This window comes from Mustela nivalis (assembly GCF_964662115.1).
Source record: "Mustela nivalis genome assembly, chromosome: 2".
NCBI lineage: Eukaryota > Metazoa > Chordata > Mammalia > Carnivora > Mustelidae > Mustela > Mustela nivalis.
The window spans coordinates 117,544,508-117,569,380 of NC_139021.1; the positions used below are offsets into that span (position 1 = coordinate 117,544,508).

The 24,873-nt window shown below is 38.2% G+C and overlaps 1 protein-coding gene across 1 annotated transcript in view; it reads right to left on the reverse strand.

Moving 5' to 3' along the window:
- Positions 1–24,873, reverse strand: part of PCDH15 (protocadherin related 15) — a 1,700,294-nt gene that overhangs the window by 409,892 nt on the left and 1,265,529 nt on the right. Inside the window, exons 11-12 of the mRNA XM_082719991.1 lie at positions 21,987–22,097; positions 10,462–10,632 (exon numbers count right to left, since the gene is read on the reverse strand). Coding sequence (XP_082576117.1) covers positions 10,462–10,632; positions 21,987–22,097 — 282 coding nt within the window. The remainder of the gene's footprint in view (positions 1–10,461; positions 10,633–21,986; positions 22,098–24,873) is intronic.

Genomic DNA, 24,873 nt, shown 5'->3' on the forward strand with positions numbered 1-24,873 from the left:
AACTTTACTGAAATCCATTGCTTTTGTGTTCATAGAAAAGGAAAGAGCAGGATACTTGCTTTCCTGGCACACATTTACAATTTGATCCATTGATATATTTTTGGCTCGCAGAATTACCTTGTGCCATTTTGCATCAGCTGTTGCCTCTTCCCAAAGCAATAATATATAGCATAATTAATTCAGCACAAGCAGTGACTGTGCCAAATCCATTTATTTAAAAAATGGACCTACTGTTCTTCTCAATAAAAGTACTGGATTTTTTTTTTTAAAGGACCATACTGAATTAATTACAAATACCACAGTCAGAACATACACAACTCAGTTTCTAAAGCTGGAATTTCACTTAAAAACACCTAGGCATTTAACAACTAGTGTGAATTAGCTACTTATTCCCACAAGCCTCTGAGTGAAGACCCAGCCAGGTGAAGGAACTCCAGGGCAATGATAATAATATCAACAGCTCTGGTGCCTGCATAGCTCAGTTGTTAAGCATCTGCCTTCAACTCAGGTCATGATCCAGAGTTCTGGGATCGAGCCCTTCTTCGGTCTCCCTGCTCAGTGAAGAGTCTGCTTTTCTTTCTATTCTTCCCCCACAACTTGTGATCTCTCTCAAATAAATAAATAAATAAAATCTTTAAAAAATTATCAATAGCTACTAAGTCCCCACAGTTGGTTAGAACAACTTAAGGATGATGCATGAATCTTTCTTCCTAGAACACAAAAAATCCCATAAATTAGATTTTCTTAACTGCTTTAGAGAGGAAAAATTCAAACTACAGTTGAGTGATATTAAGGAAACTCTGCAAGATCACACAGGGTTCAGGTTGCATTCCAAGTTCTCACAAACCTGTCTTACATTGTGATAGCGAGCACCTCTGTCAACTCCCCATCAGAGTTCCAGACATGCTCATAAAGTCACAGACATCATGTCCAAGTTGCATGATGCTCTCCTTTCTTTATATCTTTTCATAAGAAAACACATCTTCCATGTTAATTTAAAATAATATTGGAACAGACCCTTGAACAAGAAAACATTTTTTAAAAAATTCTATTTTACTGAGGACAGTGACTTTTTTCCCTTTAACTAATAGTAATAAACTCAGTCCCTCTTGTTCTTCATTCTTTAATTGTTCCAAATACTGGAAAATATCTTCACGTGTTTTATAAATGGAAATAACACTCAAACTTATTCAATGTAAATTTTGACCAATGAGGAAAAGAACAAATGATTCTTCACCTCACTTATTATTTCACATCCCACCTTCAGAATTATCACAATATGACATCTTCATCTACACAACCTTTGCTAAATTCTAGCATTTGTTTGTGTGTTTGGCTTTTAGCTTGTGCTTCCCCATGTGAACCTGAAGCTCGTTGGATCATTTGCAGCTGCTGGCCAGGGTATGGTAGACGGTGCAGACGTTCACTCTACGTGTATTATATCTCACTGTCCCCTCAACCAAAGAGCTCCAGAGAACACATTTTGAAGTAACTGGCCTAAAGACAAGAGAAGATATCACTTAATATTTGGGATATTGCTGCAAAGAGACGGAGTGTTACAAACAATGTGCTGGGACAATTAAAAGCCAAACTCTTTCTGGCAATAGGGAAATAGGCTTACTTTACTTACAGTACCTATTAGACTCTGCCTGGACAGATAATGACCAATTATGGCAGTCCTTGCCTCTCTATTCACATTTGAAAACAACGTAAGTATAAGAAAAACTTTTATGTGCCATGGCTAATATTTGGATAATATTTCCTAAGATAATTAAACACACACAAATTATATATCATCTACATATATAAAACACATATGCATATTTGTGATCAAAACACTGTTATTGCAAATAAGAAGAAAGAAGCCATTATTTGTATTTAAATTCAGTATCTCAGTGACAGTATGTATTTCTCAAAGTTTTCATTGATAGATTAGTCCAATCGGACATTTACTGAACACTCACTATGAGAAGCAGGTGCTTGGCACATTGAGGTGTAACGACAAATAGGAAATTACAGAACGCACAGTCATGTAGGAGGGAAACAGACAAACAACTCTAGGACATGAGAAGTTTCAGCACTTCAACAGGTGTACACGGGACCTGGAGAAGCTTAACCTGGAAGCCCATCACATTGGGTTTACTGAGATGAACCTTGAGTAACAAATTAATGTACGGAACAAAGTGGAGGGGGGAGTTCTCAGAGAAGCTCAAGTGCAGACTCAAAGCTCTGCATTATTAGGTAGGTTGCAGTAGGCAAGTTACAAGAGATGAGACTGGAACATGGTCTGATATAAAATGACTGAGTCATCACCTTGATCCCAAAACCAGACAAGGATCCCACCAAAAAAGAGAGCTATAGACCAATATCCTTGATGAACACAGATGCGAAAATACTCAACAAAATACTAGCCAATAGGATTCAACAGTACATTAAAAAGATTATTCACCACGACCAAGTGGGATTTATTCCAGGGCTGCAAGGTTGGTTCAACATCCGCAAATCAGTCAATGTGATACAACACATCAATAAAAGAAAGAACAAGAACCATATGATACTCTCAATAGATGCTGAAAAAGCATTTGACAAAGTACAGCATCCCTTCCTGATCAAAACTCTTCACAGTGTAGGTATAGAGGGCACATACCTCAATATCATCAAAGCCATCTATGAAAAACCCACCGCAAATATCATTCTCAATGGAGAATAACTGAAAGCTTTTCCGCTAAGGTCAGGAACACGGCAGGGATGTCCATTATCACCACTGCTATTCAACATAGTACTAGAGTTCCTAGCCTCAGCAATCAGACAACAAAAGGAAATTAAAGGCATCCAAATCGGCACAGAAGAAGTCAAATTATCACTCTTTGCAGATGATATGATACTATATATGGAAAACCCAAAAGACTCCACTCCAAAACTGCTAGAACTTATGCAGGAATTCAGTAAAGTGTCAGGATATAAAATCAATGCACAGAAATCAATTGCATTTTTCTACACCAACAGCAAGACAGAAGAAAGAGAAATTAAGGAGTCAATCCCATTTACAATTGCACCCAAAACCATAAGATACCGAGGAATAAACCTAACCAAAGAGGCACAGAATCTATACTCAGAAAACTATAAAGTACTCATGAAAGAAATTAAGGAAGACACAAAGAAATGGAAAAATGTTCCATGCTCCTGGATTGGAAGAATAAATATTGTGAAAATGTCTATGCTACCTAAAGCAATCTACACATTTAATGCAATTCCTATCAAAGTACCATCCATCTTTTTCAAAGAAATGGAACAAATAATGCTAAAATTTATATGGAACCAGAAAAGACCTCGAATAGCCAAAGGGATATTGAAAAAGAAAGCCACCGTTGGTGGCATCACAATTCCGGACTTCAAGCTCTATTACAAAGCTGTCATCATCAAGACAGCATGGTACTGGCACAAAAACAGACACATAGATCAATGGAACAGAATAGAGAGCCCAGAAATAGACCCTCAACTCTATGGTCAACTCATCTTCGACAAAGCAGGAAAGAATGTCCAATGGAAAAAAGACAGCCTCTTCAATTAATGGTACTGGGAAAATTGGACAGCCACATGCAGAAAAATGAAATTGGACCATTTCCTTACACCACACACAAAAATAGACTCAAAATGGATCAAGGACCTCAATGTGCGAAAGGAATCCATCAAAATCCTTGAGGAGAACACAGGCAGCAACCTCTTCGACCTCAGCCGCAGCAACATCTTCCTAGGAACAATGCCAAAGCAAGGGAAGCAAGGGCAAAAATGAACTATTGGGATTACATCAAGATCAAAAACTTTTGCACAGCAAAGGAAACAGTTAACAAAATCAAAAGACAACTGACAGAATGGGAGAAGATATTTGCAAACGACATATCAGATAAAGGACTAGTGTCCAGAATCTATAAAGAACTTAGCAAACTCAACACCCAAAGAACAAATAATCCAATCAAGAAATGGGCAGAGGACATGAACAGACATTTCTGCAAAGAAGACATCCAGATGGCCAACAGACACATGAAAAAGTGCTCCATATCACTCGGCATCAGGGAAATACAAATCAAAACCACAATGAGATATCACCTCACACCAGTCAGAATGGCTAAAATCAACAAGTCAGGAAATGACAGATGCTGGCGAGGATGCGGAGAAAGGGGAACCCTCCTACACTGTTGGTGGGAATGCAAGCTGGTGCAGCCACTCTGGAAAGCAGCATGGAGGTTCCTCAAAATGTTGAAAATAGAACTGCCCTATGACCCAGCAATTGCACTATTGGGTATTTACCCTAAAGATACAAATGTAGTGATCCAAAGGGGCACATGCACCCGAATGTTTATAGCAGCAATGTCCACAATAGCCAAACTATGGAAAGAACCTAGATGTCCATCAACAGATGAATGGATCAAGAAGATGTGGTATATATACACAATGGAATACTATGCAGCCATCAAAAGAAATGAAATCTTGCCATTTGCGACAACATGGATGGAACTAGAGCGTATCATGCTTAGCGAAATAAGTCAAGCAGAGAAAGACAACTATCATATGATCTCCCTGATATGAGGAAGTGGTGATGCAACATGGAGGCTTAAGTGGGTAGAAGAAGAATCAATGAAACAAGATGGGATTGGGAGGGAGACAAACCATAAGTGACTCTTAATCTCACAAAACAAACTGAGGGTTGCTGGGGGGAGGGGGTTTGGGAGAAGGGGGTGGGATTATGGACATTGGGGAGGGTATGTGATTTGGTGAGTGCTGTGAAGTGTGTAAACCTGGTGATTCACAGACCTGTACCCCTGGGGATAAAAATATATGTTTATAAAAAATAAACCTGGGTGGCTCAGTGGGTTAAAGCCTCTGCCTTCAGCTCAGGTCTGATCCCAGGGTCCTGGGATCAAGTCCCGCTTTGGGCTCTCTGCTCAGTGGGGAGCCTGTTTCCTCCTCTCTCTCTGCCTGCCTCTCTGCCTGCTTGTGATCTCTGTCTGTCAAATAAATAAACAAAATATTAAAAAAAAATGACTGAGTGACATGCTAAATTTTTTGGTATATGATGGGATGTGAATGATCAGATCAGAATTATATTTCAAAAACAAAGATGATGTTCTGGAGTCTAGAGCTGAGAGTATGTATTTTTTTAAGATTTTATTTATTCATTTAGAGATAGAATGAGCATGTGAGTCAGGGGAGAATCAGAAGGAGAGAGAGGGAGAGAGAGAGAAAGAGAGAGAGAATCTCAAGCAGACTCCATACTGAGCACAAAGCCCCATTTGGGGCTTGATCCTAGGACCCGGAGATCATGACTTAAGTCAAAACCAAGAATCAGCAGCTTAACTGACTGAGCCACCCAGGTGCCTGGGGACTATGTCTTTAAATGCATATTTTGGCAGTGGAACTGGGCATCACACATATGTGAATAACATCTCACAGACAGTGCAGAAGGGATCGAGTTTGGAGTAGGGGTCAGTGAAGTCAAGGTCCGAATCCACATTGACCTCTAGGATAACAGGAGGTGGACAAGAGACGAATGAACACATTAGAAAGAATAATGAGGCATCTGCAGAAAACACATGCAAAAACATCTAAAAAAGTGAGAAATGCAAGGTTGGAGGTCAGGAAAGATTCCAAGTGAGAAAACACTTCCACAACACACAGATCATTCCTATTTGAAGAAAACGAGAACCCCTTGGTATTGATGGTTTGATGGATCTTAGTGAAAATTATAGTGTAAAGAAATTTTAAAAGAACAGAAGTCTGGAAAATCATCAATATTTAAGAATAAGCAAAAAATTGATTAAACAAATATGTAAGTAAAAATTCAAGCAGAGATATTTAGGGGGAAAAAAAAAAAGCTAAAACAAAAAACAAGCCATGAAAGATGTAGAAGGAGAAACTCAGGGCCATGGAGGGGAGGAGAAGAACCAGTAGTTTCATAAAAGAGGACAGGAAGACGGTCCGGGATTGTTCAATGAGCATGAGTTAAGAGGAAATGATCAAAGTTGTACATCACTGCAATCAGTGCCACTTCCATAATAACTGGGAAAGCTTCCCTGGCAGGGGAGAGACCATACATACAATAGGGGAGCTGTCTTTGACAGTTATATGAAAACCACAGTTCTTTGAGGCAATTATATACAGGTGCATGTGGGGAGACAGTCCTGGGATCCAACTCAACAGGGGTGAAAAGAGCTCATTGGAGCATGGATCCCAGCGCCTAGATGACCTTTCTGGCAAGCACTAAGTAAAGGGAGGTATATCTAGGTAACAGATATTGACAGATAATATGTCAATATTATCATCTTAATACTACAGTGTTTCTCTCCAGAGACAAATCACTCAGCAAAATACCAACCAACCAAACAAACAAGATTGTTCAATCATGAAAGAAAAAAAAAAATGTGAGCATTTTTTTTTTTTTTTTTGGGTCTTTGAGCTTCAATAGAAAATGGAGAAAATAGAACTATGGGTTCTGAACTCTCCAGAATCTATCAGCATTTTCCATAACATCAGGAAACTTCAACCAGAGAGGCATAATAATAAGTTCACAGTCAGAATAAATTTACGCAATATTGGAAAAGAATCTCATCCTACTTACGTCCTCAATTAGCACAGAGTTAAACATATATCAGGGGCCAGGATGTACTTATCAAATTAATAAATGAATAATAATTATCACAGAACTACAAATTGCTTTAGTTCCCCAGAGATATCAGATCTATGTATTTACATATTCAATATAATATTAATCTTAATGCTTGTGAAGACATGAATTTTTGCTGAAGACCATTTTCTGTTGTAGAAAAACATACAGAACATTTACTAAGTTTCTCTATAAACACACAATTATTTGTATTTCAATAAATAGTCAATTTTTATTTTTATTATATTCTGGTTCATGAGTTAAACAATGTACCAGATTTCCTTTTAAAGTTTTTCTGAGCTGATAAATTCTGCATGCATTGTGGTGGAACTAAGAATGGTTTTTCAAGTCAAGAATACCACTGAGGTAATTGGTGGAAAATTTCACATCAACACAGAAGGTGAGCAGGTGTCAAAGCTTTCAAAATTTGAAGAATTAGTTCAGAAAAGGATCAGCAAGTATGTAATTATAGTCATCATGTCTTGTTTAGCTGACAGAAATGGTTAGTTCTTTCGCTCTGAATAGCAAGATTTTATTTATTGAAATTTCTAGAAATTTTAGCAAAAATATGTAAAGGAATCTTTTAAGAAAGGATATTTTTTTTAAAATGTAAAGGACAGACATAAACACAGCAATTTGAATGTGAAACTCAAAAACTGGTTGTAGTTCTGAACCCTCGTGAATCAGGGGGCTCCAAAGCGACATATGCAGAAAAGAGCCAGGAAACTTGATGACCACACCATGGGAGATTTCATTTTCCAACAATTGCCACAGTAAGAATTCCATCCCCAGATGTTCTTACAATGTGACTTCTACATTCTTCCCATCAGGAGATGGTACCTACTGTTAGTCTTTGAATCTGGCTGAGGTTTAACTACAACAAAAGGGACACTGTAGACTATAAGGCTAATTCTTGCAAATTCTGCCTCATTCCCTTGGGAAGCTCGTTCTTGAACTCAGTGCCTCAGTGTGAGAAGCCCCAACAGCCCAAGGGAGACCCGTGGGGAGGGAGAATGAAGCTCCAGCTATCATAGTCCTGGATAGGCTCCCGCCAACAGTCAGAATGCTAAGTGAACAATTCTAATACTGGTACCCAGGCCACAGGTAATGATCCTCAGCTGATGCTCTGTAAGGCTGAGATGAGACGGTCCCTCAAGCCTGCCCAAACTGCAAATTTCATGAGCAAATTTTAAAAACTATCATTGCAGGGTGCCTGGGTGGTTCAGTCAGTTAAGTGGCTGCCTTTGGCTCAGGTCACGATCCCAGGGTCCTAGAATCAAGTCCTGCATCGGGTTCCCTGCTCAGCAGAGAGCCTACTTCTCCCTCTCCCTCTGCCTGCTTCTCTGCCTACTTGTGATCTCTCTATATATAACTCTCTGTCAAGTAAATAAATGAAAATCTTAAATAAAAAAAACTGTCATTGGAAGCCACTGAGTTTCGGTGATTGTCTTATGCAGTGGTTAATAATAAGAACAGGTGCCGAGTTTTGCAAGTAAATATATTTAGCTTTTTCTATGTGACAATAAAAATACACCCCTTATCGAATAAATATTGGCCATGATTATTTAAATACATAAAATTAAAATTATCCACCTCACAGAATGTTAAAGAAAGGGTCAACCTGGTAAAAGGGATGATGGAGCATAGTCTGATCATTCTGGATTTTATAGCATAGCATTTAATTCAAGAGACATGATTTTAAAAGAAGAGTTTTTTACTTTTTAGTTGGAGCACTGGGAGTGGTGCATAAACAATGAATTTTGGAACACTGAAAAAAAGTAAAATTAAATAAATTTTTTAAAAAGTCTGCAAAACAAAAAAAGTTACATAAACTCTATATCTCAGAGATGTCGTCCCACAAGTGACCTTAAGAGCGACCCATCAGAATTGCAGTTAATAGCCCTGTAGAGTTTAGGACAGTTCATGACACACGGAACCAAGGATATAACCATTAGTCACTAGTATCATTTATTTTTATTCCCCCAAATATGGAGCATGGACTCATCTCTATGGTGCAGTGCATGGGAATGAGAGAGATGCTCAGTCAGCCATCTGGAAGAGAAGAACGGATGCTCGGGGGTATTTTATAAAGTTAATACCCTCTGCTTGTCAGGCAGTGACCTGTGCCTCTTCCCTCAGGCTATCAAGTACTGTCTGAGTTATCACACTGAACCACCGACTCCAGTCACTGTGTCATCATGTCCCTCTTCTTAGGGACCTCACGGCTATGACAGCTACATAAATTAACTCAAAATGAATACTTAAAATAAGTTTTCCTCATAATTTCAATTATGCCTTCCAAAGAAAAAAATTAATGTTCACTATCATTAATAGTCTTCTTACAGGTATATTCCACAAAATCCTATGCTGACATATAACTTTAGGTAATCCACAATTATTTGTCTACACCCATTAGCTTTTTTTGTCTTCAAAATCACTCCATGGAGCTGAAAATTTGATTATATTTTTCCTCATTAAATGTACATCATAACATTTATTCTTTTTTTTTTCCCTCCAGCTTTTTTTCTTCACATAAGCCAACTAGATCAGTTGTTATTTATGCTGGAAGACAGACCAGTGAATCTTGGCCATTTAAGATTTAAGAAGTCTCAAAAGTAAGGCTCAAGCATGCAATACTGGATAAGAAGAACCCTTAGCAGTACATATGATGCTATGTCAGTTACAATTAGGAGAAGGATTTTTTTTTTTATATATACTTGAAACTTCTCATATACAGAGAAGATACTCCAAACCACAGTTCTTACATGTTTGAGGGAAAAAAAAAATCAAAAACCTTCCAACAGGGCGCCTGGATGGCTCAGTGGGTTAAGCCGCTGCCTTCGGCTCAGGTCATGATCTCAGGGTCCTGGGATCGAGTCCCGCATCGGGCTCTCTGCTCAGCAGGGAGCCTGCTTCCCTCTCTCTCTCTCTGCCTGCCTCTCCATCTACTTGTGATTTCTCTCTGTCAAATAAATAAATAAAATCTTTATAAAAAAAAAAACCTTCCAACAAATTCTGATACCATAAGCCACATTAATCATCCAGAAAATTGAAGGCTTTCTAGGGGCACCACAAATACATTCACCCCCTATGAATTCGGCTTCTCTAAAAGAGAATAATAATAATAATTTACTTTTAAAGGAGAAATTGATATTTTAGTATATTTGCCTCATAATTTTTATTCTTAGGTATAAATATTTATTACCCAGCCAGGTCTGAGGTGTGAATTCCAGACTGACAGCAACTTAGAGCTCTATTAGAATTTTAAAAAAGAGGCCAAAACAAAAACAAGGCAGAGGCAAAATCAAGTGTACAAGATACATATTCATGCCTTACTTTTCTGCTTCTTTAAAGTACATCTTTAAGGGATAGATAGCTGCATTTGGGATCCATTAGCTTCTACCTCCAAACAGCCAAATGCAACCTCCACTAAAATCGTAGGATGCTAAGAGGTTGACCAAGTACCCTGTTGGCCCATATGTCTTCTGACTTAGGACTGTGTGTTTATTTGGTGAATTTAAGGCAACTGAACTCATTTATGATGTATAGGTGGAGAAACAAAATCATCAGTGTCCAATGAATGGTTGCTTCACGACACACTTTGGACTTTGTAAAGAATGCAGTAATGCATGGTGACCAAACTTTGCCTTCTTTGAAAATGGTTCTAGACATAAACACCTTTCAATACTAATATAGCAACGTTCACTCTTCTCATCTAATATGTCTTCGAGCTCCGAGAACAGATTGTCACTGAGGTTAAAGAGGCATAAGTGAAGGGAAAAGAATGCGAGCACATTTACCGGAGTTCTCAATTCAGGGATCACGGCTTGGTAAGTGAGCGGGCGGCAATCACGTGTGTTTGGCACCAGAACACAAGGAAGAAACATGGGACCCAAGTCATCTCCATCCAGAATGTCCACTGTGAGGGTGGTGGTGGTGGTTCGTCGCTCATTCAGATTTTGTGCACGGTCCTGCGAGGGGTAAAAAAGAAAGGAAACACAAAACACAATGAGATGGACCCAACATTCCCTTCAGTTTGAGTAGACTGTAGACAGGTTTCTTTCCGATTACAGGCCTTGACCTCTCTTAGGGGATTTACTTTAGAAAACTTGTAACTGTCCATACTTTCTCTGCCTTTTCCAATGGCAATATATCTGCAACTCAAACATCTGCCAGTTTTATAGTCCAGCACTCCTTCACAAAGACCTGGGAGCTGTCTTTTTGAAACAAATCACAAAAGAAGATAGAGCCCACCTCCCCTCTCTGTGGGAGGACAGGAGCCTAAGGTCCATAGGAGGCTCACTCCAAGTTATGGACTATCTCCCATCCTTGAAGTAAAACACAATTCCACATTTCCTTTGAGAAGGCCAATTAGCAAATACAGTTAGCTCTTGATTCGTCTACCCGCCCCCATCTCTGTCTTTGATTTTTTATGATGTTTCAAGCAAGGCAAACAGATTTTAGGGGCATCTGGGTGGCTCAGTTGGTTAGGTGTCTGCCTTTGGCTCAGGTCATGATCCCGCATGAATAATAATATATACTCTTGCTATAATGTGATGACATGACTCTGGACTTCTATAGTCTTCGTCCCCAAAATGCATCATATGTAGAGGTAAGCATGAGGTCACACATGCCTCTGAAAGGAAACCAGCCTATAGATACATATAATATGTATATGTATATGTATATATGTATATATATGTATATGTATATATGTATATATATATGTATATATGTATATACTCCATCCTGGGATGGAGTCCCATCAGACTTCCTGCTCAGTGGGGAGCCTGCTTCTCCCTCTGCCTCTGTAGCTCCCCAGCTCATGCTTTCTCTTTCTCCCTCTCTCTCGCTCACTTTCTCTCAAATACATACATAAATATATATTTTTTTCTTTTTAAAGAGAGAAACTTTAGATAAATTTGGGTTATATCCAAAAACAAACAAATAACAACAAACAAACAAAAAAACCCAAATCCTCAAAAAAGTAAAATGAAAGGAGAAAAAAGGGAAGAGAAGAAAACCTGCCAGGTCTGCTGAACTTTTGACAGAGAAATGCTTAATGGCTCACACAGCCTTTCTGTTACCACGTATTTTGAGACCAGCGCTGCTGGTCTTCAGAGAGTGCACTGTTGTCACTGAAATAACCTAGTTTTCTGAGCTTCTGGATGATAATTGTTTTATTTTGCTTCTTCATTCTTTGGGACTATAAAGCTATAGTTTCTAGGAAGAGTGTCCTTGTAGAATTATGGCAATTACCTGTTCGACTTCCTCTCTTTTCCATGAGACATTGTATTGCCAAGACAATAGGGATTTGGGTTTTTTTTCCCCTTGTTTGGTTTTCTCCAGTTTTACTGAGATATAATTGGCATATAGCATGGCATGAGTTTACGCTGTACAATGTAATTATAATGACATTCACCTACGTGAAAGGATTTTACAGTAAGTTTAGATAACATTCATCATCTCTTACAGACACAGGGAAAAAAAAGTAAAAAAAAAATATTGTGATGAGAACTCCCAACTGGGGTCTCAACAATGCTCTATTCATTCTTTCAGACTTGAGTTCAGACTGCATTCTGTGTCCCTCTTATAGAAACTGTAAGGTATTCCTTACTTTGCTTGGCCAGGTATACTTTTTGCTTTGAGGATATATTGTTACTAACTATGATCCCCACCTCTGAGACGTCCTTAGTTTCTGAGGTCCATTCTCCATGTCAGGGTCCCATCCGGGACTCCGCCTGTATGTAGCCATCACATCTTCTCAGGTTCTGAAACTTCTCCAACTTCCCTTGTTTTTGATTATCTTGACTATGTGGGGTACTAGTCAGGTGTGTTTTTAGAGTGTTCTTCAGTGGGGAATTTGATGTTTTTCTCAAGATCAGATGGGGGTGATGCATTTTGGGGATGAAGACTGTAGAAGTCCTGAGTCATGTCATCACATTATAGCAAGAGTACATATTATTAACATGACTCAACCTTGATCACCTGGTTGAGGTTGTGTTCATCAGATTTTCCCATTGCCAATTTACTCTCTCTTTTTTTACCTTTTCATTTCTCAGGGGTAAAAAACCACTATGTGCAGCCCATGTTCAAGAGTGGAAGTGATTTCATTATATTACATTTCTTTTATACTGCTTATATTTATCTAAGAGAGTTCGCCAGGAGGATACATGGAAGAAACACAAGACCTTAGTTATCTCTTTCCAGAACATCTACTGTGATAATGGTGGTGGTGGTTTGTCATTCATTATGATGTAATCTAGAGTGTCTTTACTTTCTTAGCATTTAGTTATTTTGAAAACTTATTCTACTTTTTCCGTCTCCTTAAAATTGTATGCTGTACAACTCTAAAAAGTAGTTATATTTATATACATGCTCATAGCAGCACTATTCACCATGGTCAAAGGCTGGCAGCAGTCAAAATATCCATCAATGAATGAATGGGTAGAATTTTATCTCATATTGTCACCAGCCAGACTCCAAGACCTGACCTTGAGCGCCTACCTGCTTGTACTTGCCAACCTTTGTGCCACATTTTCCCTTGAGCTCTTCCTTCCAGCTTATCTCCTAACTTGGACAAATGGAAACCAGAAACCACCCTTCCCTCAAGCACCTGCCCTGACAAGACCTCCAGCTGGCCCAGACCACCTTGACCAGTTTGAGCTTAATCCTTGATTCATGCCTGTGAAGATGGACCACAGCATGACTTTCAGAATGACTGATGACCACATTTACCTCATTATAATATTAAAATCTCCATCCAAGGAAGAACAAGAGCCTCATTTCCACAATATACAATGTATCTATAGGCCGGTTTCCTTTCAAAGGCATGTGTGACCTCATGCTTACCTCTACATATGATGACAAGTCTCCCCTATCATCCCCTATTCACCAAACCCTAAATGAAAGGAATGTATCCACCTTTGCTTGGGGAGTCATTGTTTTGGAAGTCATTCGCCTATGATCTCCTTATTTGCTGCAAATAAAGTTTTCTTCGTGCGAACACTTAGGTGGTACAGTTTCTGACTCACCAAGGAGCCAAATCACAAGGCTTCAGTTACAATTTTGAGAAAAGATACTGCTTACAAAGTGTTGATCTATAAAATATTAATTTTTACTTGGAAACAAAATAGTAGAGAAACTACTGTCAGGGAAGAAAAACAATTTTATCTCCACCCTTCTAGCTTCTAGCTTCTTGGCTGAGACCTCATGTAATAGAAAACAGATTAGCAGGAAGAAAACCAAAGCAGTTTAATGATATGTGCACCTACTGTATATACACAGACACCAGGAAAACTGAGTAATTCCCCCAAATGGCCAAAGCTATCACCTTAATTAAATACCAACTCCTGTTAAAGACTAAAGAAGATGTCAGGGGTGCTAGAGAGTCAGGCTTCCAGGCAAAGTTCAGTAAATGCAGGAGTCACTGTCTTGCAGATGCACGTCCAGACCTTCCCCACTGATGGGATCTTGTCCAGATTCAGTCATTCTCATCTTCCTGGTGGGAGAGGCATGTGGAAACATCCTGTGTAAGCGCAAAGTGCTCTTCTAACAGGGAACTGTTTCTACATGGCTTGCAGAGCTCCTCTATTGTCTGCCATTTTGAAAACATAATCAGCCTGAAACAAGCCTTCTGCCAGGGAGGCATATTTTGGGGTGACCCATCCTGTTCCCTCTTCACTTCTCTAAACAGACAGGTAGCACTGAAAAATGCCAGCAGTCTCACTACATGTGTGGAGCTTCCCCACGATTTTTTGTTAACATGTGTTATAAAACATGAGGAGAAATATGGAAGTAGGTCTCCTTCCCATTGAGCATGTGTAAGCCGATGGAAGTCTTTAGTACTTCCCCCAGTTTAGAACCAAATTTGATCTAAAAAAACTCATCTAAAACATAGCCCCTGGCAATTCAGATAAAAAACAAAATGAAAAGAACCTTTTGCTCTTTCTAGTAAAATGTTACTGCTCAAGACTGTTCTAGATAAAAGAAATAACATTCTAAATTGGGAGTAGTATAAATAAAACAAAATTATTTGCATGAATGTTTTATGTGATCTCCTGATGTCTCTATTTCTACTCATTGCTACATGAGAACCCAAAACAATTTAAAGACTATCCCTCCAAGAAAAAAAAAAATATTCCTTCCTCCATTTCTCCATTTTCACATCTCATTTCTCTTATTTCCTTTATGAAATGAAGATTTTTTCATTTTTAAATGTTTAAAAATAAAATAATATTTCATTGATTTAGAAGCTATGGCTATAATTGGCAAGCAAGAATATATCTCTTTTAAAAGTTACTTAAGTTTTTTTAACTTGTATTTTCTCAATGTGCATTATACTTTCACATGCCATTTACACATTTTCTAACATTAAACATTAATTTACGTGGAACTTTTAATCAGATGCCTTAAAAACAAGTCACTATTTAATGATTGTGATTTCAGCTCTGCAAGAAATTGCAGATGATACAAAGAAAAATCCAGCGTCAAAATAGGGATGCAGGAATTTAAAAGCATACATATATCTTGAACATAGAATCAAGAAAGCCATAAGAAATAGTCAGGAAAGTATGAGATGTGAACTAGCTGGAACATTCTGTCAACATTTCACAGGAAAGCCACACTGCCTTGGTCCTAGAATCTTCAGCATCTTTATTCGAAGCCTTCAATCCTCTGGCCCCAGATGATGGCAACACAATGTAAAGCTCTTCGGAGTCATACTGTAAAGTATCCTGGGATAGCAGAGACACCTGCTGTCTTTGAATGAATTATTTACTAAATAAGTAAAAAGTTTCACTCATACATTGCAAGGAAGAACTAATTTCTTTTTAAACATAGAGAACCTCAAAGATATTTACTTTTAGAAATAGCTCAGAGATAACTAATTCATTGTCACAATCCATACTTTTTACCAAGCAATTTTTTCTATAAAATTGCAAATATTTAAACTATAACAATGTTAAGACAATAAAACACCTCTGTCAGATGATAAGTGAGGCTTCAATCCCTTTATCCCAATCAAAAGGCTTTCTTGCTGTAAGGTAGTTTAATTGCCCACTACTTTTTGATCAAATGGGTTGAATGCTAATTTCTTTATTCAGTCAGTACCTGGTTTCTATTTGAGAAGCATATTAAGTTAAATATTGGTTTTTAGGAGCGGGGCCAGGAATGGTGTGAACTCTATCAAATGCTATGAAATTACATGAATTTTGGTTTTAAAGTGAGTAGGGAACAGGCATGCTGATCTACAGATTTCTTGTTGAGCCACAGGAACCTCAGAATAGAGACTTCCAACATTTATGTACTCTGTACTCAAGTGATTTGTAGCTTTAAAAAAAATGGCTAGAAGCACCTACTAGACTGACTCAGATACATATATTAAAGGCTCTCTCATTACCTTATCAGGTATTTGTAGTAGAGAAAGGAAAAAAAAAAAATGCAGCATAATTAGAGTTGCCCTGAGTTTTCTGACCATGACTCAGTTACTGAAGACCAGGGAGGTGTTTGCCTTGTTTCTGTCCACAAATGGTAGATGGAGTATCACTAACTGAAAATTTAAAACTTATCCTAGAGTAACTTGATTTTGTGTTAGATTCCTTTATGAAAATGAGAAAAAAAAAGAAGCAACAAGATTGAGTAGGTCTAAACCATTTTATAAGTGAGTTGTTTTTTTTTTTTTTTGGAAGTGCTTTTTGTTTGCTTGAGACGTTTATCTAATTTTCTTTAATTTTTATGCATACTAGTAGATAGAACAGCATACTAGTAGATAGAACACATGTTCATATGCTTACATGTGTTTAGGACTGGAACGTCCTAGCATCATTTTCCTATTTCATTCCTCTTTCCCAGAATACACCGAAGAAATTGGCAGAGCTAAAAACAATGGGTGTACAGTTAAGCACTTACTCTACAATAAGTAGGAAGTGGAGGTGAGGGAAGGTCAGAGTGAGGGTTAGTTTTGAAAAGTTGTTTACACAACGTGATATCAAAAGTTGTTTACAGGGGCGCCTGGGTGACTCAGTGGGTTAAAGCCTCTGCCTTCGGCTCAGGTCATGATCCCAGGATCCTGGGATGGAGTCCTGCATTAGGCTCTCTCCTCAGCAGGGAGCCTGCTTCCTCCTCTCTCCCTGCCTGCTTCTTTGCCTACTTGTGATCTCTGTCTGTCAAATAAATAAGTAAAATCTTTTTTAAAAAAGTTGTTTACACAAGTTGATATCAAAAGTGTACAAAGTGATTTTTTTTACATCAAAGCCCTTATAATTATAATCTTTACATACTGTTCTGGATATTCATAGTGTTAAGAGAAAAGACAGAGATAAGAAAAAAATAGTATTTTTAAGAATTACAATATCTTATTATGAAAGACAGTGTTCCTATTCTAGATATTTGATTTGAGAAAATATTAACTTTCCCCTGTTATTGATAAAGTTAACTTAGAACTTACTCTGGCCATGATTCTAAAATAAATGTAAGCTTTTTCTTTCTGACAATGAATCAAGACTTCTTGTGAAGAATCTTTGGTATTTCCCTCAGGATAATGTTAATACAAAAGAGACCTAGTTTTGAATAATATCTGTGTATAGAGAGATGAGTTTGATTCCTTTGTGATTTGGGAGTCTGTGGTATAGGCTATATTGGAAATTTCAACAGAAAGAAAACCCACTGATCTTGGTACATCTCTGAACTTTTTTTTTTAGATTTCTTTTCCTTCCGTTTTCTAGAATTAATCATTCCTCATTGCATATTCATATTTAAAATGAACTGTGGGTAATAACACTGCAAATATTCTCAATAAAAGAAGTGACAAATTTTCTTATTTATGCTACCCAAAACTCCCCCAGCTTATTTAAGAGAAACAACATGTCCACATGGATAAAAAGAAACTTCCTAATTACATGAAATTTGAATAGTTTCCTTTGCACATCAATCAAATCTTTGTACCATAAGCAAAACCAGATCCAAATTGAGTAATTTCAGTAATTTATCATCAAACCTCTACCCTCTTAGATACCATCTACTTTAAAATCAAAATTGATTGCTCATAATTCAACTTTCTTTATGACTCCAAGAGAATAATGTAGGTTTTAAATGTACATGATCTACACTGCACATCGATTTACACACTACTGACAAAATAACAACAAAAACCCCCCAAAGAACATAAAAATGTAATTAAAAACATGTAATGATCTATGGATTTTATGATTCTATGTAAATATAGAAGTATAAATTATACAGATATAGGGGTTCAGGACAACCTCCCCACTAAACATACAACTTTGCCATATTTTGAGCTGAAGGCACCTGAGACTACAGGCTCAAGATAAATTTTGTCCTTCTCTTAACCACACAGAAGAATTTAAATTGGGGTCTTTCCCAGAATAAAGGTTATTAATGGAGATCGATTTTATCCGAGTGACCCATCTGTATGGTAGGGCAAACATCTCATTATCAGACATATGCTTTACTTATGACCGTGTGAAGTACACCCCTTTCCTCTGAAGTCCCAGACCTCCACACCCTTCTCTCTAGTTCAGGATGACACAGAGTCCTCATCCAGCCTGTCTTTGGAATCCCCATGTCTACGTGGATTCCCCATAGGGTACACCTATTACATTTTATTTTCTCCTGTGAATCTGTCTCATGTCAATTTGGTCCTTTGTCCAGCTCAAAGGACCTCTGAGAGGACAGGGATTCTTGCTCCCTGACATAGATGTTGGTATATATGAAGCAGTCCAAGTTTAGCAACCATCTCTCTGAGAGAAGAAGCTCTGATGTGTAGCACTTGTCACTTTTCATCCTCTAGGCTCTAATACCAAGGACACAAAGGTAAGGTCCCTGAACTCAGAGCTGGGAGGAAGACCCACAACCGGTTCTCAAGCAAGGATGATTCAGCTTTTCAGGTCCAACAATCCCCAGTTTTAAGTAAATTATGTATCTAAGATGTAGAGACAACGAGGGATTCTTTCCCATTTATGAGGGAGTGATGTGCTGTAATACTTTGGAAAATAATATGGCATTATTTAGTAAGATTAAAAGCCCTACCTATACATGTATACATATGCATATTTTCTCATAAAAATTCCATTATTAAATTACCAATTTTTAAATATTTATTTATTTATTTATTTGAGAGAGAGAGAGAGAGAGTGTGTGTGTGTGTGTGTGTGTGTGTGTGTGCAGGGCGAGGGGCAGAAGGAGAGAGAGAGAATCTCAAGCAGACTCCCTGCTAAGCACAGCCTCTGACACAGGGCTCATTCTCGCAACCCTGAGATCATGACCTGAGCTAAAATCAAGAGTTAGATGCTTAACACACTGAGCCACCCAGGTGCCCCTCATTTATCCATTTTCAAACACTAAAGTGCCGTACATAAGTAGCACATGCCCAAAGTCACAAAGCTAGTCAATGGCAGCACTGGAATTTAAATCCAGGCAATGTGGTTCTAGAATTCATGCTTTTGCCACAATATTGTACTCACTGCCTCTCACAAGAGTCATGAGGGTGGGTATCTTCCCAAGCCAAAATGCAAAACAAACAAACAAAAAAGAGGTAGTATATTTGGATAAATTATAATGCATCCTAATTTTGGTATGTCCTAAAACCATTAAAAGGATATAGCTCTGAAAGTCTTTAAAAACACCAAAAAGCTTCTAATCTCTTATATTTAACATCCATATTCTATACTCTATGATTTATGTTTCTGGTAAAAATTGTTACAGATAAATTAACCTTTTCTTTAATTTCTTACCAATTCCATTCTTTCCTTTTGATGAGTCATGTATAACCTTCTATCTCATAATTTTATCCCTGAAATGCTAAAAAATTAACACTCCCTCTTGCACTTATGGACAGTCTAGCAAATTTCATGCAAATTGTTCCAGATGTCTTTATAAATATTTTAAATTAAATAGCAACTCAGATGTTTAGCTTGTGTTTCTTAAAACAAAAAACAAAACCTCATTTTAAATAGCACAATAAAAACAAATTTTCAAATACATTCTAAAGCAATCTTACTCTTTCTTACATTTTATTAGAGATTCTGAGTCAGGCAAGGGAAACTATATTTTTTCTTCTCATTTTCACTCACATGGAAATAATATTTAAAAAGAAATATTTCAGGGGCGCCTGGGTGGCTCAGTGGGTTGAGCCGCTGCCTTCGGCTCAGGTCATGATCTCAGAGTCCTGGGATCGAGTCCCGCATCGGGCGCTCTGCTCAGCGGAGAGCCTGCTTCCCTCTCTCTCTCTCTCTGGCTGCCTCTCCATCTACTTGTGATTTCTCTCTGTCAAATTAATAAATAAAATCTTTAAAAAAAAAAAAAAAAAAAAAAAAAGAAATATTTCAGGGTTTTGAGGAACTCATACCTACTGATTCTACTGAGAGGCCAGTTGATTTTACTTTTTCTTATATCTGCCGTTTCTGCTTTAGTCTCTACCCCTGGATGCCAAGACAATGAATCAAAAAACAACCAACTGGAGAATTTTGAATGTAAATCCAGAAATTTGGCTTCAAAAATTCTATGTATCTGTATCTACTACCTACCTACTATATATAACAGATAAATTATATATAATATATGTTATATAAAATAAATATATTTTATATGTGTAAATGTATTTATGTTTTATGAATATATAAAGCAATATTAATATAAATATATAGATATAAATCATGTATTTAAATATGAATATACACATACAAAATCCACCCCGCCCTTACTGGCAAAATATCTTGTTTTTTTTTAATATAATTTTTTATTTTTTATAAACATATATTTTTATCCCCAGGGATACAGGTCTGTGAATCACCAGGTTTACACACTTCATAGCACTCACCAAAGCACATACCCTCCCCAACGTCCATAATCCCACCCCCTTCTCCCAAACCCCCTCCCCCCAGCAACCCTCAGTTTGTTTTGTGAGATTAAGAGTCACTTATGGTTGGTCTCCCTCCCAATCCCATCTTCTTTCATTTATTCTTCTCGTACCCACTTAACTGGCAAAATATCTTTAGGGCAAAAATGGCCATCCACTGAGTGATGCCTTGTTGCATATAAACTTGTTCAGAGGAGCTGATGGGGGATGCTTTCCTTTTGCCCCTCTCTGCTGTCTTTCTGTTCTGCTATGTGAGTAGGAGGACAATGCCTAGGCATCCTTAAAGACACAGGCTGGCTTCAGAGTCTAATAACCTTTTCAGAACGTGATCCTGTCACTTACTATGGACTTTTGTCAATATCAGAAGCCATGTGTAGCCAGCCAGTATCAGTTGTTTGCTGAAAAACCAGCCTCGTTCTGTTCTTCTTGTTAACAAACTCTTATTCCCCTTCTCCTGCTCCTCCCTGTCCAGCTCCAGGAGACGCCCAGGACTTGGTATAATCCAGAAGTGATTACCTCACTTCCCTTTGCTACATACAGTCTCCTTCAATCTCTCTATTCTGCCTCCTGGGATCCCAGGCTAGAAGGGAAGAGGACTTGGGACAAGTTTCCTCATGGACAAGGAAGAAGAGTCCTAGTTTTGCCCCCTTTCCCCCTGCTTACCCTCAGACTTGAAATGCAGTTATGATGCTTATGGATGTGGTATTCTCTAGCACCTGACAAATATTGCATTGGAAAAAGAACCAGACTTCAGAAAGGGTACAACGTAAGGGGAGAAGTAAGCGGAGTCCTTTGTGATATACGTCAGCTGTCAAACCAGCACTTGATCTACATGAATCTAGGGATTTTGTTAAAACCATAATAAAAGTCCATGTTACGTAAGCAACTATTTTTCTGATGTTCCATTCCTGCGGTGCATAAATTCCTGGTTATGGTCCTAGAAGCTGACACCAATAGTGAAATGAAATGGAAGCCATGGGGGAAATGATTGCTGATCAGTTTTTCTCTTCCTTTGGTGCACTCTGGAATCTCCTGGGGGAGTTAATAAACATGCAGGCATTCCACTTCTACCCTTTAAAAATTTTACTCAGAGGGTCTGAGGTTGGGTCCAGAGAATCTGCCTGTTTAATATCCTCCCAAGGTGATTCTGCTGCTGATGCTCCATGCATCACACTTTGAGAAAATATTTCCCTGTGAGCTGAAGGCAAAGTATTGAAGAGTGGGTGTGAGTGATTCAGAGGGAAGGAAACAGTGAGTAGAAACCATCCTCCTGCCCCCTTCTATCCCATTCCTTATCTCGAAGAATATAACATACACATTATGCTGTGGGCAGCCTACCCTGTGAGGCCATAATTTACACCAAGCACTCTGAGAGCACTTGTACATTCTGGGGTTAGTTCTTTGCTTCATAAGTTCCCCAGAGGGAAGCTAGGGAGACTGAATACTCACATTAGCTTGGATGATGACAAAATACCGGGTCTTATCTTCATAGTTGAGTCTCTTCCTTAACACCACGTTTCCAGACAACATGAGGGGAATTTCGAAGGTGTCATTGGATGTCTGCAAATTGGGAAAGATCAAGAATCAACTCCTTTGAATATAAGATGAATTAGAGAAAGCAATGTTGCAACTTAGTCTGTTGAAATTTACAGAGAGCGTGTTTATCATCTGAAAATATTGCCTATAAGATTCATACTTACTACTCTCACCATTTTTTAAAGGTGAATTTATTTTCCTGAGGGAGAGAGAAAGAATGGCGGAGGGGCAGAGACAGAGACCCTCCAGCCAACTTCCCTGGAGCACAGAAGCAACTACAGCTCTATCCCAGGACACAGAGATCATAACCTGAACTGAAACCAAGAGTCCACTGCTTAACTGACTGACTCACTCATCCAGGTGCCCTGATACTCTCGTTGTTTTTAAAAACTCTGCATGTTGATCAATGGGGTTTTCACCAGTTATTTTGATAATAACCACAAAACTTGTTTCTCATGACAGTTTTTTTGTATATTTTTAGGGTTACCCTTGAATAGCCCTGGGGTACTTCTAAATCAAAGTTCAGGTATCTGGAAAATTTCCCTGTTACCACCATGTATTTCATCATGAAAGGTTCAAACATCACAATCTGTGATTTCTATGTAATACCCTTTTTCAACATTGGTGTCGGGGGAGGGGGAGAGGAGGGCAAGGGGAGGAGGAGGACGATTTTGTACTTGGTACTCACAGCTCATTATCCAGAGTAGGTCATTCTTCCACCACCAGCCCTCCCCCCCAAAAAAGTGCACTTCTGGCATAGCTCCAAAGAGAGAAAGATCCAGAATGTTTTAGAAACCAGCATGAAGTGTGTAAACCTGGTGATTCAAAGACCTGTACCCCTGGGGATAAAAATAAGTTTATAAAAAATAAAAATTATATAGAAACCAGCATAAATGATTTTGTTTTAAATGTAGTCAATCAGCTCAGCTGCTATTCATCCCTAAACTCGTTCCTTATTTTAGAAAAAAATCAATGAAAATGATGGCAAAAGTAAAGAGAAGGAAAAAAAAAAAACAAGAAAAAAAGAAGAAGAAAAAGAAAAGAAAGCTCAATTTGAACTATTCAGATTTTGCTCATGGGTTAAATAAAAGTGTGCTTTGTTTTAGTGATGAGTGTGCAACATTGGTAATTAAAATTTTATGATTTTGGTTAGTACAAATGCCTGATTTTTCTCTATTCCACATGTAATATAAATGTTCTTCCACATCATAAAGGAAATACAAGTAGGGTAACAAAGATGCTAATATATAGTTTAAGTGATCATGTTCAATTTACCCTGTATTAAGACTAGAATAGAAACTTCATCCCCTTTCTTTAGTGTAAGTTTGTTAAAAAACACTATTCAAAGTATCTGTTTATATGACATTCAAAAATGATGACAATAATGTTGAAGGGAAGAGTGGGTGTAACAGAATCCTGAGGGAGCCCTGTACATCCCCACATCATCCCCCCCACAGGCATCTCCTGGCTTCATGTAAAACCTCCCCTTGAGTGTGGCAGGGGCTGTGACTTGCTTCTAACCAACAGGATACAGCATAGGTGATGAACTGTCTTGTGTCTGCACTGTGTCATGGACAACTCCATCTTGCAAACAGACTGGGTCTGGGCACCCTCCTTGCAGAACTCAGGGGATATACAGCCAAGGAACTCAGTGCAGCCTGTCAGAGCTGGGAGCAGCTTCTGGCCAACAGTCAGTGAGAAGCCAACACCTTCTGTCTTAAAATCATAAAGAAATGAATGCTGACAGCAGTCTGAGTTTAACTGGAAGGAAATTCTTCCTTAGTTGAGTTCTCTGTAGGAGAACTAATCTGCTCAATACCCAGATTGCCACCTTGTGAGAGCCAAGCTGAGTCTAGGCTCTGAAGTCACCGAAACTGTGAAAATCAGTGTGTTTTGTTTTAAGATGCTAAATTTGTGATGGATTATTACGTGGTAATAATGGGTAACTAATGGGGCTACTGGGTGGCTCAGTGGGTAAAGTCTCTGCCTGCGGCTCAGGTCATGATCTCAAGGTCCTAAGATTGAGCCCCGCATTGGGCTCCCTGCTCAGTGGGGAGCCTGCTTCCCCTCCTTTCTCTCTGCCTGCCTCCCTGCCTGCTTGTGATCTCTCTTTCTCTGTCAAATAAATAAATAAAACTTAAAAAAAATTAAAAATAGGTAACTAACCCATCATGTTAACCCCAAAACTTGTATTGAGGATCAGTGATGGCATATAGTAAAGGCAATGACATCTGCTACATTTGCCAAGTCTTCAACATAATAATTTCAAGTGATACTATATTTTTAGTTCTCTGATATTTTGGAACACACAGACATGAGGAAATACTCATATATGTTCTTATTAGAAACTTATCCTCTTTTTTAAAATACAGAGATAAATAGACAACATTTCAACAGTTTCTCCAATTCTCCTTTCCTTAAGGAGCAAACAGCCTGATACAGATTTGAAATGTCAGTGTTTCTGGTTTTAGAGTAGTGCCAGAGGCTAATGAGCTGATAGCTCATCACTGAAGATCCCCAGCCATCGATGAAATGAATGCTGTACTTCTGTTGTTGCTAAAATTTTGAAATGGTTATATCATTGTTGCTGCTGCCTAATACTCAGGAGAGCCAGAACAGCTCAGAAGGAAAAAGAAGTATGCATATTAGTCTTCTAAAGATATCCTGAAGAAAGAAACTGATTGGGAATTAATTGTTCTGCTTTTATATGGTTGATGATCTCCTACTTGACTTGGTCTTTCCATGCATAACCTATAAACTCTGGAAAAAATGCAAAACAAACAACAACAACAACAACAAC